This window comes from Lutjanus erythropterus, chromosome 4 (assembly GCF_056507025.1).
Source record: "Lutjanus erythropterus isolate fLutEry1 chromosome 4, fLutEry1.hap2, whole genome shotgun sequence".
NCBI lineage: Eukaryota > Metazoa > Chordata > Actinopteri > Lutjaniformes > Lutjanidae > Lutjanus > Lutjanus erythropterus.
Genome location: NC_139320.1, coordinates 13,060,365 through 13,083,311, shown reverse-complemented (window position 1 = coordinate 13,083,311; position 22,947 = coordinate 13,060,365). Strand labels below are relative to the sequence as shown.

The following is a 22,947-nucleotide window of genomic DNA, read 5'->3' as shown; positions in this document are numbered from 1 at the left end:
TGTGTGACGTCAGTGAGTCCAAATTAGCCCTTTAAAACACCAAAGTCACATAAAACTTAAACACAACTAAGCCAATACAAACTAGCCGACTGATTGAGGCAGCAGTAGATCTGCAAGGTAAAATTACTTTGTTTGCTCTGGTGTCTGGTGAGTTTTGAGAGGGAGATATTTGGCTTATATAATGGCAGTTTTCTGTTGGAAAAGGCTGTCTGATGGAAAGGTAAAGTGGCCATATAATGTACACATAAACAGATACTGATTTTGCTAACCCTGTCCACAGCAGCACATTGCTTAACTTCCATGCTGGTATCCTGTAGGTAATACACAGACTATGGATAAGTACCTCGTACAACCTGACTTCAAATAATCTGAACTATCCCTGTAAATTTAAGCATCTTTCTGAAATACATCAATGCAAACAGTCAAAATGATCAATCTAACTCTGAATCTAGGTTTAAACTTCACTCAACTGCAACTGCATTTTAAATCATTCCAGCGGTCAGTGTTTAAAACGTACGCACATCTTTTCTGTCCAGATGTTGAGTCCAAATATCTGTTTAATAAGGGCTCTGGTTGAACACTGTACAAAGCTCCCTTTCAAAAATATTTTTTCTTTAATTTATTCAGAAAGACCATAACGTTTGGAGTCCAGGTCGGCTCTTCATCAGGTACACATGCCTTTGTTCTCACTTCTCATTAATAGATCTTATTCTGAGCACATGTCGGCCTTACCTTCGTCTCTGTTCCAGACGGCCAGTACTCTGAAGATGAAGGCACTGAAGGTAGCAGCAAAGAAACCTCTCCAATAGTTCCTCACCGCAAAGAACGTGGATGTTACTTCAATACTAAACAACACACCTGGAACACACACACACACACACAGACACACACATTACATGCCATTTAAATGTTAAATTTAATTGGTCACATTTTGGCCATTATGTACTGAAAATGATAAAGTACTTACAAAAGCCCAGGTCACACATGATTACTAACAGAGTACAAAAACACTCATGTAATGTACTGATAATGGCATCCTTGTCAAAGAGGTACAGAGTATAAATATGTGGCATTTAAAATATGAATACACAGAATCTTAAGTAAGTGAAATGGACATTTCTGGATATGCAGAATCCTTGTGACGATTACTGCCTTCAAACAGAGTCGTATTCACCATGTTCACGAGAGGAGTTTATATACAAAGAGTCTACTGGACCCCATCCAAGCTAATACAAACCCCAGCAATGCTGGAGATGCCAGAATGAGCAGGGGACAATGAGGGCCAGACCAAGTCCTACGTACATTTCAAATTTCCCTCCTCACTCTTATTTCTATGGCAGAAGATTGGCCTGCATCATTGCCTCTGCATTTGACATGACTGGGTTTAAAAATATTCTATTATTTGCTTGTTTGTTCAAAATTGTCCTGTGTGTCTTTATTGATTTGATTTTATTCTTTCTTTTGTTTTTGTGTCTGTTCCAAGCACGATCAATGTTTTTATACTTTCCATATATAAGCTCTGACACTAATACTAGTGGTTGTTCTATCAACAGATATTTGTTATGTGTATGCTTATAATGTCTGAAATAATGAAGCTCATGGAAGTTCATTTTTAACTGGATGGTAAGTCTATACATTCTAATTTTAGTTGTAGTGTTTTTCCTTATAATTTTATAATATGTCCTTGGAAAATGTTGATCAAGGATTCATCATGCCTTGGCATATACTGCATGTTACCTTCTCACTAGCTTGCTCAATTTTTATCCTTGGTGGCTTTTAGATGCTGACAGTTTTGGTGTCCATTCTGCTCAAGCTCACAAATTCTATTTGAAGCAGTATAAGTTGTATTTGTGTCATGATGACTGAACCGCACACAAGTAACTGTTTCATCAGCATCTACACTTACATCTGTTCTTGATTGTTGGAGCATGATCTTTATTTTTGAAACCAAAGAGAGTCCACTCGACCGCTTTTCTCCCACACAGTATTACCTGGACAGTGTTATGGGAGGTGTACAATGACTGAACAAGCACAGGCAGTGTGCTACATGATTTCACTCGTGCTGTGAGACTTGTACTAGCATGTACTGAGGCCCTAAATTTAACATGACACGATATTAGGTGCTCAGAAAGAGATGGAGCTGTCACTATAATATGTCCACTGAGCAACATAAAGCTTACTATGTGTTACTGGGTGATGTACAGTCGATATTAAATGTGATAAAACATGTATTAAATATCACACACCTCCAGACTTACAGTATGTCACTATAAATTTTGCTCTGAAGACTCACCTCCTATGGGTGCAGCAAAACAGCAACCCACTCCCACAGCACAGGCTGCTGCCAGCATCTCGATGTTTCTCGACTCATTCTGAAACACACACACAGATACATTTCAGTCAAAATGGAATATAACACAATGATCATTCAATAACTGTGCAGACATTCTCTTTAAACTACTGACAAACAAAGAAAAAAGAAAGAAAAAGTGGGTAAAGTGGCATCATGCTTTAAAGGCCCTTAAATAACGTCACAGCTGAACAGTTCATCCCAGGGGCATCCTGTATTGTCTGTCTTTAAGAGAATAATGATGAGGGTCTGATTAGTTGAGAAGTTACAGTCAGACAGATGTAAGAATAAATGAAAAGACTGAGCTGCATGACTGCAGGGCAGAGGATCACGGTGCACCCTGGGAATTATTTTTTGACATGCCTGATCTTACTTACCTTCATTCCTATGAGACTGGTTTCCTTCAAGCAGCATGGCAGCGATAAAGAGAGGTTAGTGTGTGTGTGTGTGTGTGTGTGTGTGCGTGCATGCTTCCTTTCACTGTACACTCAGTGGCTTATCCTGGTCTTACAAACTTACAGTGTGGAACTCTGATTAGCATGCTGTACTGCAGCTCTCACACACACATAGAAAGATGGTCACGGAGTAATATAAAGGGGTGGTCAAGAAAGATATTGCAAATACAGCTTACACTGCAAAACACGTTAATCTTGAATGAATATTTTAAAAAATGCCAGCAGGCTGGAATATTTTCGCTTCTTCTGAGTTTAAATCACTTTGACCATGAATTTTGTTAAACATTTTCATGACTGCAGGAATACAGAACATTATGACACATTCCTTTTCATCTAACCACGTTGTGATTAGATGTTCACAGTTGAGTCAGTCATTACAAACACATTTTATGCAGCCACACATTGGGCCTCATGCAAGAACGTTTCCTGTTATATTATATAGTAACCTTAACCTGTATTTTTGTCCTTAGGTTCACTTAACAATCAACTATCTTTCTACAAAATCACTCATCTTACATTTAAAGGTGCTAGAATCAACAATCACTGCCACTAGAGGTCACAACAGAACACAATAACCTCACATCAAAACAAATATGCACTTCATAATAAGAATAAAGTTTGAAAAGAAAGAAGAAAGTGGTATCTGAACTCACTCACAAATCTCTGATCAAACTATCAGACTAGGCAGTGCTGATAAATTATGGCTCATATTTTAGTGCACTGTTTAGCTGTAATATGGGAAACCTACTCATCAGACCGCCATGTTGAAAACGAACGCAGACAGGACAGAGAGGGACTAAACTGCACTAACATGCATGCATTACATGTTATGGCAGCCATATTTTCTTATTGCATGACTCAAAGTACAATAAAAGTATGACAGAACTGATGAATACAACAAGTTCACTTAAATCACTGGTGTAAAAATGTTTCCATGTTTGTTCTTGTATCAGGCCCAAAGTCTTTGAATATCTCAACAATGTCAGTCTAGATTTGGAGGAAATGTGGCAAAAATTATGCACAAAAAAAACAGAACATTTTTATATTAAGGAGAGGAATTTAAAAAAAAACATATACCCCAATATTCTTGGGTTTGCATATTTCCCTCAGTATTAACAAGCTGATATAAAACATAAAGAATATGATGATTTTAAAAAATGTAAGGGGAAACAAGAAGGAAAAACTTATAAGCATATTCCAGAGACTGAATACTGCATGCTGGGAAGTGTGCAAGTGAATTACCTTACTCCCAGGCTCCTTCAGGAAGCATAAGAGTAACAGACAAAGTCAAGCTACTCAGGAACAATGATTACCCTTTTTTAAGCACCAATACCAACTCTGTGTGCATCATTCTTTTTTTAACAAATAGTCTGATTTTCAATAATTGTATCCAAGTTAACGTAATTTAAAAGTCTCCAGTGTTTTTGCAGCAAAGTTTCTGCTAAATCAACTGACCCTCACAGAGCTGATAAAGACATGTTTTTCAATTATATCTGATCCCGTGTGTGCCTTTTTCAAACAATGATATTCTCCATTGCGTGTGTGGAGTACACATACACGTGGGTGGAGTTTTTAATGTACAGCATGCTGTCTAAAAGCACACTGAAACAAAAAGCTGCTTTTTACAGCCCACTGACTGCATTAGCAGAGTGTACTTCAAACTCTGAAGAGGACGAGATACTGCAGCAGAGGGACACTACACGTGCGCACACACACACACACACACACACACACACACACACACACACACACACACTCTCAGCATTAATATGCAATAAAATGCAGCACAACACTCCAGAGGGAGGGGAGAGTGGGAGAGAGTAACAGGGGTTAAAGGGAGATGATGAGGATGATGATTACCGAAGAGGGAAATAAAAAGGTAGACAGGCAGATGGAAACATTAAAGAGAGAAAAACATTTACAGTGTGAGCTAAATGTCAACATAGATGTTCACTGTTTTCAATAGGAAGACCACAGTAAACCACCATCTAAAGAAAAGCTGACTGAAGTTTCCTACGACGCATCGCCAGTCAACGCAACACTTGACTCTCTAAGTGGATGTCAGACTCTTGCACGTTTCTCCACATTATCTCAAATAAAAATAATCTGTTTGTCTGACCCATCTCACACTGTCTCCAACACAGCAATTTCAAAGGCTCAAACCATTTTCTCACCCCTGGATGGACATTCAGATTATTAAAAGCCACATCCAGCAGGGTGAGAACTGTCTTCATCTAAAATGCAACTGTAATGTAACTGCTGATGTTCATTCACCAGCCGGTGATGAGTCTGGGCAGCAATTTAACCACTGATTTGATGTTTTGCTATTCCCTTTATACACTGTGTTTCGTGAGAATTCATGTCGTACGCATTAATATGTGTTTGATTTTTTTAGATTCATGCTTTTGTTATGTATCTCATGTTCAAGGCTGTATATATGCTCTACGTTGCAACAAATTACCCTTCAGATGCAATAAGGTTTTTTTTTACATTTTTTTAACTCAGTTTTGGAATTTGCCTGGAGATTGAACAGTTGCTTTTTATTTGGCTGAACTATTCCATAAATTATATACAGTATTATTCCTGCAGGTCATCTTGTCTTAACAAGTGAAGTTTTGAAATTGCAAGACCTTTGCATTTCTGACTGAGGAAACATTATGCAATTCTTTAAGCAGCTCCAAGGTTTTATGTTAAAATGTGCGTCACTGAAACAGATGTCCAAAGTGTATCTTATAATACTAATTATTATTATAATACATGATCAAAAGTTTGAGGGCATCTTATCCATTTATTTTACTGGTGCTGCACCATGATTTGAGCTCTGCCCCTTAGCTCGGTTTCAGGGAAGACTTAATGCTGCAGCACTGATATGCAGCGAGTGCTTTAGTATTTTAAACAACAGCTTGTGGATGGCACATTTCTGTTTCAGCACATTCATTAAGAAATGGCTTTCCTGAGCTTAGTGATGAAGAATTTGGCTGGTGTGCACTGAGCCCTGACCTCAACCCCATCCAACAGTCCCCCAAAACAAACTGTTTGTGTTCATGTGACAAAGATCTCCAGTGTAAATTATGACTCTTGCTTGTTGGGTTGTAAAATGGCGTTATTACCCTTTGTCTACACTGCAAACATCACATTTGCACAACTACAGAATTCACGCCACGCTGAAGCATCTGTCTCTACTGGCTCTGTAAAAGCATCTGCAGCAAATGAGCAGCCAGACTTTCTGTACAGTTTTCTGTTGATATGTATAAATATATCATGATACATTTACTAGCAGTAAATGAATAGTTTGCACATGAATAAACACTGCAGTGGAAGTTCAGGAAGTTCCCCTGTCTTGCCTCCCAGCTGCTAGGTAAAGTGAAGGGAGAGTCTGTGGGATTACAAAGAGTAATGCATGAGCTCATCTCTGTGTCAGAAGCACACTCTGCTCTGCCTAAGTTAGATATATATTTTTTATTGGGCATCAACCTCACATTTATGCACATATTGACATAAAAAAATAGACTTGAAGTGTAAATAAATGTCTCAGGTTGCAGTTATGCCTGTGTGAGGCAGCTGAGACATGAACCTGCACAGAGCTGGTACATAGCTGCATAGCTTATAATGAGAGCATTTCTGTTGCGTGAGACGTGCAAGTGAAACCGCATCTGATGGTCTCTGCAGTTGAGAGAGGGGCTATGGAGTGATACTGTATTTCTCAATAGGAGACTCAAGTTGCTGCAAACAAAAGTCAGTGCTATCGTGTTTTCTTTTACCTCACAAGAATTTAAAATGGATCCTTTTTTATTAGTTGCTTATTAAAACTGTGATAAATATTGTGGGGTATGAGGTGTGAAGTCTTTTCAGCCCCTGAAAGGCAGCACGCCAGAGAAAATTTACGAACCACTGCCCTGCCGTAACCAGCGTGGTCTTTATGCCTAAACAAACCATAACCAAAGCACTGTCAGACTATAAAACAGACTTAGGAAGGGACAGACAAATGAGGTCACAGGGGCGTCACATGGGATTCGTCTATGGGTCGGTCTAGAGGACCACTAATAAGCCACTACGCATTGGACCTCATTAATGCTCTGTTCTCTGAATGGGCACAAATTCCTGCAGCCAGGTTCTAAAATCTGGTAGAAACCATATTGAAGCACATGGCTTCAAAGTTCAACCATGACTTATGGTGTATATGCAGGTGCCCACATACATTTTGCCATGTACTGTGAGTATATAATGTTTAAAGTACTCTCTGAACTTGTATGGCCAATCCAGTTGATACTCCAAATTATCTTTACATAAAGATATCTGTTTTGCCAATGCAGTGGACCACAAAACAGTTGGTTCCTTTAGTTTAAGGCCATATTGTGGATGCAGTTTGGGGACTTTGGGTCTCTAGAACCAACCAGTCTCTGTGTCTCACTGGCCTCTGTACTCTCTTCAAACCCTCATTTCTTGCCACCATCCTACCCCCCAAGAGGGATGCTTGCATCTTCAGAAAAGGAAGAGATGAGAGTCAAGGCTTTCTCTGCCTTCCTAAAGCTCATGGTCTCCTATCCCATCGGACAGAAAAGATGGAAAAGAAGAAAAAGGACCAAAAGAAGGAGGAGATTATGAAGAAGAAGTAAATACTTTTGCTTTCCTTTCCCCCTAGTCAATCTGCATCTTCCCCATCCTTCTATTCATTTCCCCTATAAAATTTCATCTCTATCTCACTGCATCTTTCTCTGAGCAAAGTTAATTTTGAAGAAGAAAAATATCCAATTTGCTGACAAATAACAGACTGATTAAACATTTATGAAAGTGGCTCGAAAGAAATCTATTCCTGAGGAAAAAGTGAAAATATCTGCATTTTGTGTCTGTGTGCAAAGCTATTTTTTTTCAATTTCTTAGCTGAACAAATAAATGATAGAGGAACAAACAGAAGGAGACTAAAAATCAAGAGCCTTTTGACAGGTGTTGAATCTCCTGTCTTATTTTCTCTCCACTCAAATGCATTAACAGACCAGACCCAAACAGACAGATGTACAGTGTGAAAAACATTAATGCGACATCAGGCTGAAATCCTCAACAGTCCCCCAAAACAGCAGTGTTGGAAGTTTCCTACTTGTTTTCTTTCTCCTTTATTCTCTGTTCTTCACTCCTTTCTCAGTGATTCACCTGCTGTCTTTATGTTTCATTTTTTTCAGACTTATCCCTCTGTCTTTCTCTTCTTAATCTCCCTCAAACACATGGAAAATGTCAGCTTTTCCTTTCCACCCATTCCTCTTAGCCTTTAAAAACACCTGCCTGAACTTTTGTTTTATCTCATTTCCTCCCCTCTCTTATATAATCATTCTCCCTGAAGGTGTAACCTGCTGCTTTCCTGATCAATTTTTGGAATTGATGCAAATCCACTTGAGCTGCTCAGAATTAAAGCATCAACTTGTGCGTGGCTCACAACTTCACTGCTTTGGTTCACTCTCAAAACTCCTGTTGTAAGGCAGGCTTTGAAGGACAAGCTCTAAAAGCTCTAAAAGACAAACACAGTTAGAGACTAGCTGGTGAACACAGTGAAGCATTTAACTGCTAGAGAGACAGATATTTCCTTCAGGATTTGGTGGAGACCAAAAACAGAACAATGAAAACTGGACTTAAATTCACCAAAACATGACTCCAAACGAATGATAATCATCTTAAAAGGTGATGATTGTTTCTGCTGCTGAGGCCACCTAGCACTAACCAGACCAATGACATACATTTTCCAATTTGTACTATTTTTTTTTTTTAGTTTATAAGTTTTTATTTTTCATTTAAAAAGTTACATCTATATTGTTAATTACTGCTGCTTCCTAATAGTTAACTAAACTGTTAGCCTGTCAAAAGAGGCTTAGGCTTAGTTTTTATTTACCTGTTAAAAAAAAGCAAACTCAAACTCTATTTGGGAGCTGCACCCTGCTGTGAGGCCTGGAACAAAATTATCAGGGGACTGTTGCAACCCGGACCTTTTTTTCCTGGGGCACCTTTATTACTGATGCACTGCTGATAACTGTGCTGTAGCTGTTATTAGCTGTCCCATTATAATGTACACAGCCTCTGAGACTGACAGGCCTGACGACCAGGAATACAGTACAGAGGTGATCTACAGCGGCTCAGACCAGGACTCTGAGTCCGGGGTTGATAAAAACACAGCGGGTTCTGGCAGGGACAGGAGGTGTGAAGCAGTTGAGGAGCAAGTTTGTAGTGAGTTAATCTGTAAGTATACATCATCCATTGAGTTGATAAGTCTGCGAGTATTTGTTTTTGTAATGTTGGAAGTTAGTTATTCCCGTGTTTTGAGCAATGGGACTTGTGTAAGGTTATACTTTATATGAACACATATAAATAATAACAAACAAATAATAATAAACTATACTATTCTACTATTCGTATTAAAAATGTTACTTAGAACAGTTCTCTCTCAGCACTGGAATGCAAACCATTTTCTGATGCCCCAAAAACATCTATTTAAATAATTAAATTAATATAATAAGCACGTGATGACAGCTGCGGAATGACTTGAACTAACAACTACTAGTCGACTAGGAGAGTCTTCAGGTTCATTTCTAGATATTATGATAGATACTGTTGTATTTGCATGTTTTGCATGAGTAGCATTTGTAGAAATTCCTTTCAGGTTTCATATAGCTCCAACAAACTTCACCAATAAGACAGATCAGCACATACACAGCCTGAGGGGCTGTGTGTAGAAGAGAAGATAATGGAATGGGACAATAACATGAGTTGGTATTATATGGTGTATGAAATGTAAAGTGTACCAATAATGAAAAGAAATAATGAGAAAAATAAAGAGATTTTCTGCCAGTAAAATCAGTAAAACAGCATTATCAATTGAGCACTTAAACAAAATGGAAAAAGAGTGACAGAAAATGTGAGAAAAAGGGACATGAGTCAGACTGACCTCATAGATTCCTCCGAACAGAGACATGAACTTGCTGAGGAGAGCAGCACACAAACTGGCGATGTGTACGAATGGACCCTGACAAGGAGAAAAACAATACAGATCAGGTGGGAAGTTATAAAGCACTCTAGCCTCCTGTTTGTTGTGCGTCGCACAGGATATCACACAAAAACTCTTTGAAAACACACCACCAACAACAAAGTCTGCAGCAAATATAAAAATTCTGAGGATGAAGTTCAAAGTGGAACTGACAGGATTAAAAGTGAGGGCATCACATCAGAAAAGCGATGCTTAAGTTAAAGGAAGTCAGAGGCCTGCGCTGAATCCAAACTGTGGATGCAGCTGCAGAAATGGCCTGAGGCTTAGGTGTGAGCATGGTGTGTGTGTGTGTGTGTGTGTGTGTGTGTGTGTGTGTGTGTGTGTGAGGAGAAAATATATTTTCCTACAATTATGTCTTCAGGCTAGGCAGTCTTTTGGGGGATGCCATACTTACCTGAAACTGTTTTTGCTACAAAACACTGTGTATATTATAGTGTAGACTAGGATTCCTCACACACATACACACAGATGGAGCCACAAGACATAAACAACATCTGCATAGGTAGGTTGGGGATCCTAAAATCTCTGGAAAAACATTCTCCTCCCTCCCTTTGGGTTTAGAAAATCTCACGTCAACTTTAAACACTCCTTCCTCCCACTATTTTTTTTCTCATTTTTTCCCCTTGCCCAGACTTTCTCGAGCTGAACCTGAGCACATCGGCCCATCGTGTGCCATTTATGAATCATCTGTAATTCATGCTGCAGGGAGGTAGGGAACTGTAACACTAAGGCGATGGAGAGGGCTGTGTTTCATGTATTGTAGCATGTTAGTTCTGTATGTGTGCTCTGACTCTTTTACAACCTGCTCTACCATTGTTCCTGCGCTTCGCTTTGACCTACATGGGTTTTTGAACACCGATAATGATTTGAAGCTGGTATTCTGCACTAATACTGAAGGTTTATTCTGGATGTTGTGTAAGTTGGCATTCAAACCTGACAGCAGCTTGGTGCCAGTCTGGATTCTGTATTTTATTGCAAACAAGGATTCAACGCCGTGAATCACTCAAACTGTGTCAGCAAACAATGTGGGTCAGCATTTGAGTTTTTCTGGCGCTTGTTAACATTAAAAAAACAATGTAGAATTCATCAGCAATTATAAAGAAGCACATGAATCATTTCACCCCATGTTTTTCCTCCACACACGTTTCAGCAGCTTGCATTTCATCTCCGTCTTATGAGTCACATATTGATTGACTCACTGATTGACAAAGTTGTCGGCTCGTGCAGTGTGTGTCACACGGTGTCCAGGCTTAGTGCATCTTGTAGAAGGGTAGTTTCAATCAAAACTACGTGCACACACACAGATGCATTCAGTCAGGAGGTGATTAGAGGGGGATGCCATCCCCCTTGTTAGAAAAATTACTAAAATTCAACCCCCTTCCCCCTTCTCTATCCTCTAGTAGCAGAGTTGCAGTTGTTTAGTTGAATATGTTAATCTAGTCTGCCTGACTCATTAAGCCTTTATCTGACTAATGTTTGTTAGAACTGATGGTCCTGATCTGGGGTCTTAAATATCAGTAGCCTAAAGCCTTGGTCAAACTACATGACTTTCAGAGTCTTCAGATCGCTATGCTGTTCACTCTACGCCACTTTCCGCTTTATATTTGTGACCCTTGAAGATGTTGTGCTTTGCGCACTACATGACTGATGAGAGACAGACAACATATTGAAAACGCTCACTGGGAGTCACATTAGATTATTATTACTGAAGCATGGATAGCATCTCTTAACAGTTCACACACAGCGATCCTTGATCACATGTGTGTTGATTTGCTTCAGATCTGGACGCTTTTGTCTGCGATCTACAAAACTTGTGAGCGAGTGGAAAATCAGGGCCATTGAGAAATCCATGGCGCTGTCCATGGTACTGAAGTAGAAGACATTTCATTTGTAATAGCACTTTTTTTTTCCATCTACTCTATACAGTAGTGTTGAAAATATCCCCAGACAAAGTCAGGTTTCTGGCCCTCACTGGGCCATCCTGTCTGTTATAACTTAACAAACTGCCGACTGCATATAGTACATAAAAGCGTTCGGGGGCCCATAAAGCGGGCAATGCTGATTTATTTGTGTGTAAGTGAGTGTGTGTGTTACCTCCTTGCCCAGGGGCATGCCACTGCCCAAAGCGCAGGTGAGGCCGATGACTTTGGCCACAAAAGTTTTGAAGGTGAGGTATTCCTTCAACACAACTCCTCTCAGGATGGTCTTCATCTCTGGAATACCTGAACCTGTAGGGGAGCACAGCAGGCACTCACAACACACACTAAATGAACAGCTGACTTTTTAAGTGGACTTTACTGACAAAACGAATACTGCGCAATTACTTAAGAGGCTTAAAACAACATTTTGGGAAATATAACATGATTGGTCAGTACTTGCTGATAATTAGATAAGATGATTAATGTCACTTTCTTATCTGTATGGTAAATATGAATCTATACCAGCAGATGTAAGCTTAGCCTAAAGAGTGCAAACTGGAAAAAAAATGCTAGCCTGACTACACCCAAAGGCAACCTCTAAAGCTCATTAACTAACACATTATAAATTGTTTGTTTTTTACCTGTACAAAGAAAAGTTTTATGAGGGCTCATGTGTGGGACTATTTCTGGCAGTCTGGCACTTGGATGTAAATAAAGTTCTTCCCATAAAAAGTTTAATTCAATGCCTCTGAGCACAGGAGAGAAACAAAAAGAGACCAAAAAAGAGAGAAACAACCTAAAAAAAAAAGACAGTGGAAAAAGACAAACAAAGAAGCAAACAAAAACAGATTTCCAATCCCTGTCCTAACACTTCAAAAAGAAAAAGTTAGTCTTTCTGCTAAGCTAACCTAACCAGTTGCTGCCTCACATTTAGTGAACAGATGTGATTCTCTCATCTGACTCTCAGCAAGTCAGCATATAAAGATTTTGTTTACCTTTATGTCAAAATATTCCTTATGGCAAACCACACATGTGGCTGCAAAAGATGTTTGCTAATTTTGCACATGGACCTTCTGGATTAACGTTTAGCTGCCACAGCAAATTTTTTAACACTCACTGCTTACTTTTTTTAATCATCAACACTGTTGTTCTTGACTTAGTGCAGCACTCCCTGTCTTTCTCTTTAAATTTTTCACAATTTTTTTAATTTTAGAAAATAAAATAAAATAATAATAATAATAATAATAATAATAATAATAATAATAATAATAATAATAATAATAATAATAATAATAATGGGGCGCCCCTATAGCTCAGTCGGTAGGGCGTGCGCACCATGTATTGAGGCTGTTAGTCCTCTGCAGCGGCTGCCGGTTCGAATCCCGCCTGTGGCTCATTTGCTGCGTGTCATCCCCTGTCTCTTCACCCCCCTTTCCTGTCATACCTTCAGCTGTCACTGTCAATAAAGGCAAAAATGCCCAAAAAATAACCTTTAAAAAAAATAATAATAACAATAAAAATAATAATAATAACAATAATAATAATAAAATTTCCTTAGACAGACCAAAAAGGAGGAGTGTCACACTGATAGAAGATGAAACCTCAGATTCTCAGGAGCACGAGCATCTCATCAGCCTCTGTTACTGAGAGTGACAGTAAGGTCGGTAGCAGAAATGACTTCAGGCATCTGATGGGTCTGCACTGAGTCCAGACGAACCTAACCTGAATCTTAGAGTACACTACAACTTTATATTGTGCACAGAACTTGTGGAGGATTTCTCTCCTTCCTGCAATCTGCTCTTGGAGCAGACAAGAAAAAAATATAAAAATATATTGAAAATTGCTCAAAAAGATGAAGGCGCCATTTTCAAATTGATTGTTTTGTCTGATTAGCAATGAAAAACCTAAAACAGTGAGAAACAGCAAGTCCTCACATTTGAGAATGTAAAGCACCAACTATGTGTGAATGTTTTTGTGTGATAAACAACGATTCCTTGATTATCAGCTATTTATTTGATTATTTTCTGGTGATTGTATAATCATTTCATCAACCTAACTTTTAAACAATATACTTTTAATACGATTCTATTTCCCCTTTGAGGTGTCTTTAGTGTTCATGTGTTGCATGTATGGGTTAGCTACATGCTGTGTGTGTGTGTGTTATGTTTTGTTTGTTTTAGTCGTACCAACAGCCTGTGGGGCGAGAATCTGGGTGAAGCCGGCGGAGAAGGTGATGAGGACCACAGGGTAGGTGACCCAGGCCAGATACTGCAGGAACACGTTACTGTCCAGACCACCATACATCCACTTCTGTGCTGTGGACACATACACACACAAACACAAACCAAGAAAGACGAAGAAAGAGAACGTAAACCACAACTGCAACACAGATGCACACAAAATGCAAGAGAAAAACAGAGTGTGCATGTATATACAGTTTGGATAAACATACTGTATAACAAAGGTTCTTGAGCCCCTCATGCCCCTCAGATTTTTTTTCCTCACACTTCTACTGAGTTATATAAAAGAAAATCACAAGATAAATAAATAAAATTAAAATTAAATTGAGCATTTGCACAATGTCAATGCATAATAAAATTCAAATCATTTAAAATAATATATAAGAAATAGGATGAATAATAGAAAATAGAAAATAGGCCTAAAAAAAGAATAATAATAGGGCTGGCCTCGGACTTGAATATGGTAGAGACCACCGATTTCCACCATTACAGGGAGACACGTCGGTGACACGTGTTTGATTGGTGGGAGGAAGATTTACATATATTTTTATAAAGAGTTATAGATTGTTGGATAAGAACATAATCTAAGAACTATTTTAGATTTACACACACACACACACACACACACACACACACACACACACACACACACACACACACACACACACACACACACACACAGGGCAGCTGTCATTTAGATGTAGGTATTTAATGAAAGGAAAAATGCATGCATGTCTCTTCAGCACAAGTGGTTAGTCACCTTCTGGATCCAATTAAAAAAACTGTATGCCATAACTGGAACTTAAAGTCTAGGTTAGCTTCTCCTTGAGAGCACAGCACACACACACACACACACACACCTACACACACACCTACACACACACACAAACAGACCGGCGCAGAGCCAGAGAAATCCATGTGAATTACAGCTGGTCCCATAAGGTTTCAGATCTCACAACTTCTTTCAATCGTTTTAAGATGTTTGCTTTCCTCTTCCTGGCATGTTGACTTACTGATAAATCCGTGGTTCACATTACCTCCACCTGCAGTTTCCTGCATCCACCTTGAAGGTAGATGATTGATAGCATAAGAGGTCTCCCATCCAACCTGTCCTGCCCTTCTTTGATCCACTTCAGCTCCTTCTTTCTGTCTTAAATCTCTCACTTTCTGCCTCCCGTATACCTGCCCTTGTCTCTCACTCAAATCCTTCTACAACTATCTGCATTTCCTTTTTCAAAAACACGTTTTTTCCTTGTGTGTGTCTACTATCTCTCCTTGCTTCTAATACTAAGCCTTTTTGGTCACCACAGGAAACACTTTGATATCTCCAACAGCTGTCCCTAGGGCCCAATCCTCAGTTCAGTATTTCTCTAATTACGAGCTATTGTGGGGCCAGATCATTTAAAATATCCAACTGAATTGCAATGCAATGCAGATGTCTCAGTAAAACCCTATAAACAGAGTTTAACTATCTCCAAGAACTCATAAAAATTGTTGGCTAACAAGTTTTTCTCCAGCTACAGTAAATAAGTCAGAGAGCTGCATCCTTCTTAATTCTAATCAACTCACAAGTCAATGTTTTGACCAGACTTTGACAGATTTATATAAAACTAGACTTGCAAGCAAGTATAACTGGGTCCAAGCACCTGGCAAACCTCACACAAGGCTCACTGACCCAAAAGAGGATTTAAAAAGTTTTCTTTGTATGTCTCTGTGTCTCTTAAAATACTGTTGTCTCAAAACATAAATGACTATAGTATGGAAGCCCATTTCTACCAGCGTGTTGGAAAAACAAAGATCTTGTGAATTATAATGAAAGAGATTCTTTAAATAATATTTTACTTATCTTGAAGTGCTGACTTGGTGTCTCAAAATAATTAGAATCTTGTTCAAAACTAGACAAGGTCACAGTAAGGTGCTGATCTCCACCAGGCAACAAATGGTGAAGCATCTACTGCAATGCCACCACAACTTCCAGATGCAACCAGCAAGAGATTTGTAAAGTTCTGAATATTTTTTTTTTGTTTTATAGTATGGCACAGGGGAAGTTTTCTTATCTAGAAGCACGCAAAGTTTTTAATAATTTGTTTTTGTAATGTTGTGTATTAAAAGGTCGAAGCCTGCATGTCCTGGTAGAAGTTGTGGTTATGCAAAGGTCAGTGTTTCAGTACAGAGCTGATTAGATTGCCCCCAGTAACTAAATTTAATTCCAACAACAACTTCAAGTAACTTTTCAGGTTTATAACAAGCCAAATTTAATGAAAAGCGGTACAGAATAAAGTGAGTTTTACAGTTGAATTTGAAATGAAGTCTGCATTTCTCATTTGTTTTCAAGCAAAATGTTGCCTCCAACAGCCTATTTGCTCAGCAGGGTTTTCACCCTAGCAGTTCATGATTTGCGGCCGCTTGAGGAGGAATAAGGCATGAGGAGTCAGTATATATATATACAGTCGGTCAATAAAATAAGTTTTTCAACAATTATGAATCATTGCAATCACAAGTCATAAATGTGTACATAAAAAATAAGGTAGATGTGTCCAATAATATGCAAAATTACTTGTGGACAGTAGCTGAAGCCCTGTTGGTCAAGCACTTACACCAGGTGGATATAATAATGCCGTAGTATCTCAAAATAATGACATAGTGTTGAGATAGATCAGAAGTCATTATTTTGAAAAGGTTTCTCATCATATGAACCTACAGGATCTTGTACTGACTTGTGTTAATGTTATGCATCTCCCTTGTGCACTGCATGTTTCCACTGGACTTTTCCATTCAATGTTTCAAGAAAATAATACAAAATCTCTCTTCCCAGAACACAGATTTGCTTTTTATAATATAATTGTTTCTTAATTGTTTTGTCATTATAGCATACATATTTTGGATAAGCTGTATGGTATATGTGTGTATATTTGAGCAACACTGTAAATTATTACAAATTAAGTATATATATATGCTTGATATGTTTAGTCTGTGTTCTGCTTTCTTGGTTTTATTTTGTACAGGAGAGACTACAATAACTGCAAAGCACTTTCAAAGAAACCCTTTTTCCTCTGTCAACACTGTTCATGCCCCCAACCTGTAGGTGTTAAATCCAATCCCTCCTTCCCTCCCTCCCTCCCTCCATGCCTCACCTTGTAGACAGATGGCGATGCAAAAGTCCACCACCCAGCTGACCAGGGCCATGAGGAGTCCCAGCAGGATGAGGAAGATCCAGTCCTCCCCGACCCGCGAGATCAGGAACTTCTGACAGCGAACCGTGCAGACTACAGGGATGGCAGGAGCACAAACATAACATGTTAGGGACTACAAAAACACACAGTAAAACTACATTACCCAGGAGTTGGCACTGAGGTTTGGAAAATTCAGAGTATTTAATCCATAAGCCAGTCCAGTCCTGGCAACACTGGTAACAGTTGCTGTGTCTCCATCCGACAGCTTTTGAAAAACATGTTGTCTGCCCAATAATCCACTCCATCCTAAACACTGTTTGACTTTATTTTGATAAGTAGAAGCAGTGCGTTCCTACAGGTGAGTCAAAGCAGTTTTGAAAACGCTGAAATCTATCATTTCCCCTCAAATTTGATCAGCTGTGCCTGAATCGTGATGGATGGATGAACAAAGAGATCGATCCAAGGTGCACAGACACAGACACTGAAAACAAAGAAATTGTTGGAATGGAAGAGCTACACAATTTGTGATTCTTTACTTTATGGATCAGTCATTTCCTAATAATTTCCTGGAAGGTTTCTTAACTTTGCTTCATACTAATAAGGGAAATAGAGTGCTGAAGATATTTGACTGTTTTTAGAGGATTTTCCATAATGTAATTATTTGATGTAGCCTTTTTCAGTGTTGTTTTATTTGACCAGATTTAAACAGTTTTCATTCATTTATCTGGCCTCCCCCAGAATTCCAACACCCTCTCAGGCTAATCACAACCATTTATTTAATCTGTTGCAGATCGTATACATTAATTGACAGAGGAGCATCACTGGTCGATGTCACACGTTTCGCTGCTCTGATTGGTCACAGGTCAATCCAACTGTGTCCAGTCAGTATGTCCATGCAGAGCAACAGCTCAGGTTCACGAGGCTCAGATCAAACAGTCAAACAGGGCAGTGCTGATCAAATATGAGTCAAGTTTCTGTTACTAGTTAACTGTTAGCTGTAATATGAGAAAAGTCATAAACCAGCAGCTGCCATTCAGTGCCCTGCTTGGAAATGGACCAAACTTTGCTTTGATTGCTTGTAGATTAGGTTTTCTTGTTGTCTGATTGATTGTAAGTGTCGGTCTATCCAACTGTGTCCAGAGGCATTTCGACCTGCGCATGCATCAAATCGAACATCACCTGAGAGGTTCCAGATGAATTAACATTCGCAAATTTAGCGAGGTGATGCCAGGCTAGTTCTCATTAATTTTATTAAATGTTTTAAACTTATTTCCCCAGTAGAATGTAGTATATGTAATTTGTAATTTTGACACTGTTACTAAAAGCATACTGTATGCTGCCATGTTTCTTTCTGGCATATTTGCCTTCATGGTTGACATTTCCAAGGCTGTGAGTGTCACAAACAAAATACCATTCATTAGAGACAAATGAAACCAAAACAAGGACGGATACCCCCAGAGTTAAGTTAAATATGTTTTTTGTAATTGAGGTGACCCTGCCATGTAAATATCACGATTTTTTATTCATTAAGGAAATTTCCATTGCCAATTATCCAGATATTTCCTTGCATTAACAAAAAGTTATGTGTCATCTACAGTATTTTTGATTAAAGCTGGGATGGAAAGCAGCTCCTGTACCTTTGATGTAGACAGTTATATGACCTCAGACCAGCTATAACCAGCTCTGTCCGGCAGACGTTATGACATAACACTTATGTTATGACAGAAAGTGAGAGAGTGTCATCACCTTGTGTTAAAAATATATTACCTACAATGTAACAGGGCAAGAGGCTGAAGACAAGACAGACTTTGCCGATCTACTACACTGACAGATGTGTATTAAATGCACAGCACAAAAATCACAGCAAATGGAGACACTACAAAGCAAAACACACACACATGCACACAAACCAGTGCACGGAGCACAGATCAGATCTGATATACTCACCTGCAAGCAACAGCAAAGCTAGATTCACGGCTAATACACTGTATAACACTCTGTGCAAGACATACATCCACAGTTACTAATTGTGACTAATTGCTGGAACAAAACATTAGTTTGATGGTGACTCATTAGGATTTGCACGCACACACCATAATTTATAATGCCTCTTGTTCACAGCAGATTTCACTCATCTCCTCCCCTCCTCCCCTCCTCCCCTCTTCCAGGCCTGTCCTCGTTTCCCTTTTCTCCTCTGCAGGGAAATTAGACTTAGGAGCAGCAGGGTGCCCCTCACAACACACACATATACTGTACACCCTTTTCATTTGTTGTCCCCTTTTCTCCTTTAATCTCCAGCATATAAAACCAATGTTTATGTAACAATTAAGACTATTTTTCAGTAACCTTTTGTATTTTTATGTACCCAAGAAAACCCATCTAGTCTTTTTTCAACATGCCAAGTATTTTCTTTGCGAGATGATGATGTTTGTCCCTGTGACGCTTGATGCTTTTTAAGGATCTTGTTTCCTTCATTTTCTGTAGAGCAACTGTGGCTACTGTCTTCTTTGGCGTTCACCACCAAACAGATATCCCTCTAGGTTTGCTCTCTGACATGTGACACGGTGCAAATGAACATGCACATACTGTATATTGATATCAGCTGTTCTACAGGTGTGTGTACTTAACCAAGTGATCTAAATCTATCAGCTGGGTTGTAGAGATTTATTTACTTTCTGCATTTAGTTTCTCTCCTATTTACACACACATAAACAGATAAACAAGTTTTCAAACACTGAAGTGAAAGTGTACCACCACACTTCGCTCTATCCTACAGACATCATCCTCTTTCCGTCCATGGTCGTTTATAATTTTTAATGACTAATACTTCCTGAACACACCACCGAAGTAATTATCCATGACCTTGACTATTTTCAGAGGTGTGATTCAAAATCTTTTAAACCTACGGTAACCCGTCTGGCTCAGTTCATTTACTGTCAAATGAGGACCAAACAGCCAGGGTTCACTTCAAAGTGTTGGTGGTGTGAAAACAGTGCAGACCAACTACAGTATTTTGTGACATCAGATGCAGTTATAGCATTAATTCAAATAATTAACTGATATTTATTAAATTTGCTGATCGTGGAAACTGTCAAGAATATAATATAAATAAAAAAATCTATATAAAAATGCAAGATCATTCTGTAACCATGGCAACACAAATGAGAGTTAGCACATAATTACGTAGATTTTTGAGTATTTTGGTGAGACCTCATTAAAAAGTGGTTGAAACTTGACACTAACAGTAATTATCCAGTAATATTATGATACATAATAGATTACACGTCTCTTCTTATTCAACACATTCTCACTCCCAACTCAAATAGAGCAGCTTGGTCAGTGGCCTTTCACTTCAAAAAGGGATCCGTGGTCAAATTAGCAATAATAAATAGCAACACCTGGGTAGACTTTCAACACAAAGGCACACAACCTACTTGACTAGGGTCAGGAAACAAAAGTGCTGGGATAAGTTAGGATAAAATCATGCTTTGGGTTAAAATAAGTACTGATGGAGTGCTCCAATGGCTCAGTTGGTGGAGCGTTCACCCCGTGTGCTGGGGCTGTTGGTCCTCTGCAGCGGTCGCTGGTTCGGTTCCCGCCTGTGTCCCATTTGCTGCGTGTCATTCCCCTACTCTCTACCCCCTTTCCTGTCGTGTCTTCAGCTGTCCCTATCTAAAATAAAGGCAAAGGCCCAAAAAATAATATTAAAAAAAGTACTTATGTAAGATCACATACATAACGTACGTAAGTTACAGAAGTAAGTAAGAACATGTTGTAATGTAGCATAAAGTAACATTACAACATGTCTGTAAGTCATGTAAAGATTAAAGATTATTTTTTGGGCTTTTTACCTTTATTAAGATAGGACAGCTGAAGATATGATAGGGAAGGGGGGGAGAGAGAGGGGGTGACACGCAGCAAAGGTGCTGCAGGCAGGAATCGAACCGGCAGCTGCTGCAGAGGACTGATAACATCAACACATGGTGCACACGCTGTACCAACTGAGCTATAGGGGCGCCCGACTTTGGATTTTTTTATAGAAGTGTTTAAAAGTGCTAGCATGAAACACCAAAGCCAGAGATGAACCATGAACATTGTGGAGTATATTTAATTGGTAAGTGGCTAACATATAAAAGCCCGTTAAAAAAACACATCTCCAAACAATAAAAACAAATATTTTTTCAAAGTTGAGGCGCGACCAACACCTCTGTTTGAGTGACAGAGAGAGAGGGCAGGAGGTGGATGACAAACGCTGCAGGGATGAAAAAGAAAAATGCAGATACACAATTCCATGCCAACAAACACACACACACACACACACACACTGAAGCACACATTCCCCAATCAACACCTTCAGGAGGACACACATTCTGGCAAAGGCTGTGACAAACACACACACTCATTGATTCTCCTTTGCTTTCTGTCACTCCAGACAGTAATGTGACAATTCTGAGAAACAGGCCTTGTACATGTGTATATTTAGATTAATGTGTGTGAGTGTGCGTGTGTGTGTGTGTGTGTGTGTGCGTGTGTGTGTGTGTGTGTGTGCTTGTGCGTCATCTCACCCACGGGCCGTCTGTGTTCTTGGACCCCTTCTGTCATCCAGACACTAGTCAATGTAAATGAGTGTTACTGTGTGTGTTTGTGTCTGAGAGCTTGCATGTGTGCAGACATGGTTTCTTTATGCCCCTAAACATGGCGTGTGTGTGTGTGGGTGTGCGTGTGTGTAGGTGTGTGTGTGTGTGTCTAGCAGCAAGTGTAATCTTGCCTTTTGGAGATGTAATTTAGTTAGCTCTGTCTGTGCTGTTATTGCTTAATAGCTTTTTTTCTGCAGTGCACACACACACACACACACGCATGCACGCACGCACAGGGACCTTGCAGACTGGTTGCTGACTTTATTCTTCATGGCATGCAATAAGCAGCATGCTAGTTCCCAATCACTCTCATTGCCTTCTGACTCACCCTCTGCACCACTTTCCCCTTTCATCCCTCCCCTCCCTGATCCAATCATCCCTCACTCTCTCTCTCCTCCTCCTTCTCTTCCTTCCTTCTTCTTCTTCTTCTTCTGCTGCTGCTGCTAATCACATTCAACCTCTGACTTTCCCTCTCATCTGCTCCTCTCCCGCTGAGGGCTTATCTGCTGCCCTCCACTCCTGCTCTCCACATTTGTTTCTTTCTTTGCACTCTCACCTCTCTCTCCAGTCGGTCTCTAGCCTTTTCATTTTTGCTTGCCTACTTGCTCATTCTCTCGTCAGCGAGAGACATAATGCCCACACACCTGCTGAGACTAATTTAGGTTGCCTTGGATACAAAGCGCAACTACTTTCTTAGCCTGGCATTAAGAAACTGAGTGTGTGCACATGTGTGTTTGTGTTTATTTTGGATTGGGAATATAATTTTAAACACTACTTTTGGACTGAAATCCAATATGTAATGCTAATAAAAATTTAAAGTGCGCATTTAAGCGAATTCGGCGTTGCATGTCGGGGCACTTTCAGGTGACATTAAATGTCTTTTTTTATTGTGCAAAAGACATAATATTTTTTTCATCCTGACAGTTAAAAGAGTCTTTGAGGATCAATTTGAGTTTGTTTGAGGTGCTCTTTGAATAGGAACTAAAACAATTAAAATGTCTTTACTGTCATGGCAACTATTAAATTATTATGGATCTATATTTTTCAGAAAAGACTGGTGTTTACGCACCATGAATCCTGTGTGATATTATATTTATTATAGATCTATAATTTTGGAATTTTTTTTTTTTATTGGATGTTTTGAAA

The 22,947-nt window shown here is 39.2% G+C and overlaps 1 protein-coding gene across 2 annotated transcripts in view; it reads right to left on the bottom strand.

Moving 5' to 3' along the window:
* Positions 1 to 22,947, bottom strand: part of LOC146328148 (chloride channel protein 2-like) — a 199,286-nt gene that overhangs the window by 84,285 nt on the left and 92,054 nt on the right. For both annotated transcript variants that reach the window (XM_084717003.1, XM_084717004.1), the window contains exons 3-8: positions 17,126 to 17,257; positions 13,938 to 14,066; positions 11,927 to 12,060; positions 9,734 to 9,811; positions 2,294 to 2,372; positions 733 to 858 (exon numbers count right to left, since the gene is read on the bottom strand). In XM_084717003.1, the coding sequence (XP_084573129.1) occupies positions 733 to 858; positions 2,294 to 2,372; positions 9,734 to 9,811; positions 11,927 to 12,060; positions 13,938 to 14,066; positions 17,126 to 17,257 (678 nt within the window). The remainder of the gene's footprint in view (positions 1 to 732; positions 859 to 2,293; positions 2,373 to 9,733; positions 9,812 to 11,926; positions 12,061 to 13,937; positions 14,067 to 17,125; positions 17,258 to 22,947) is intronic.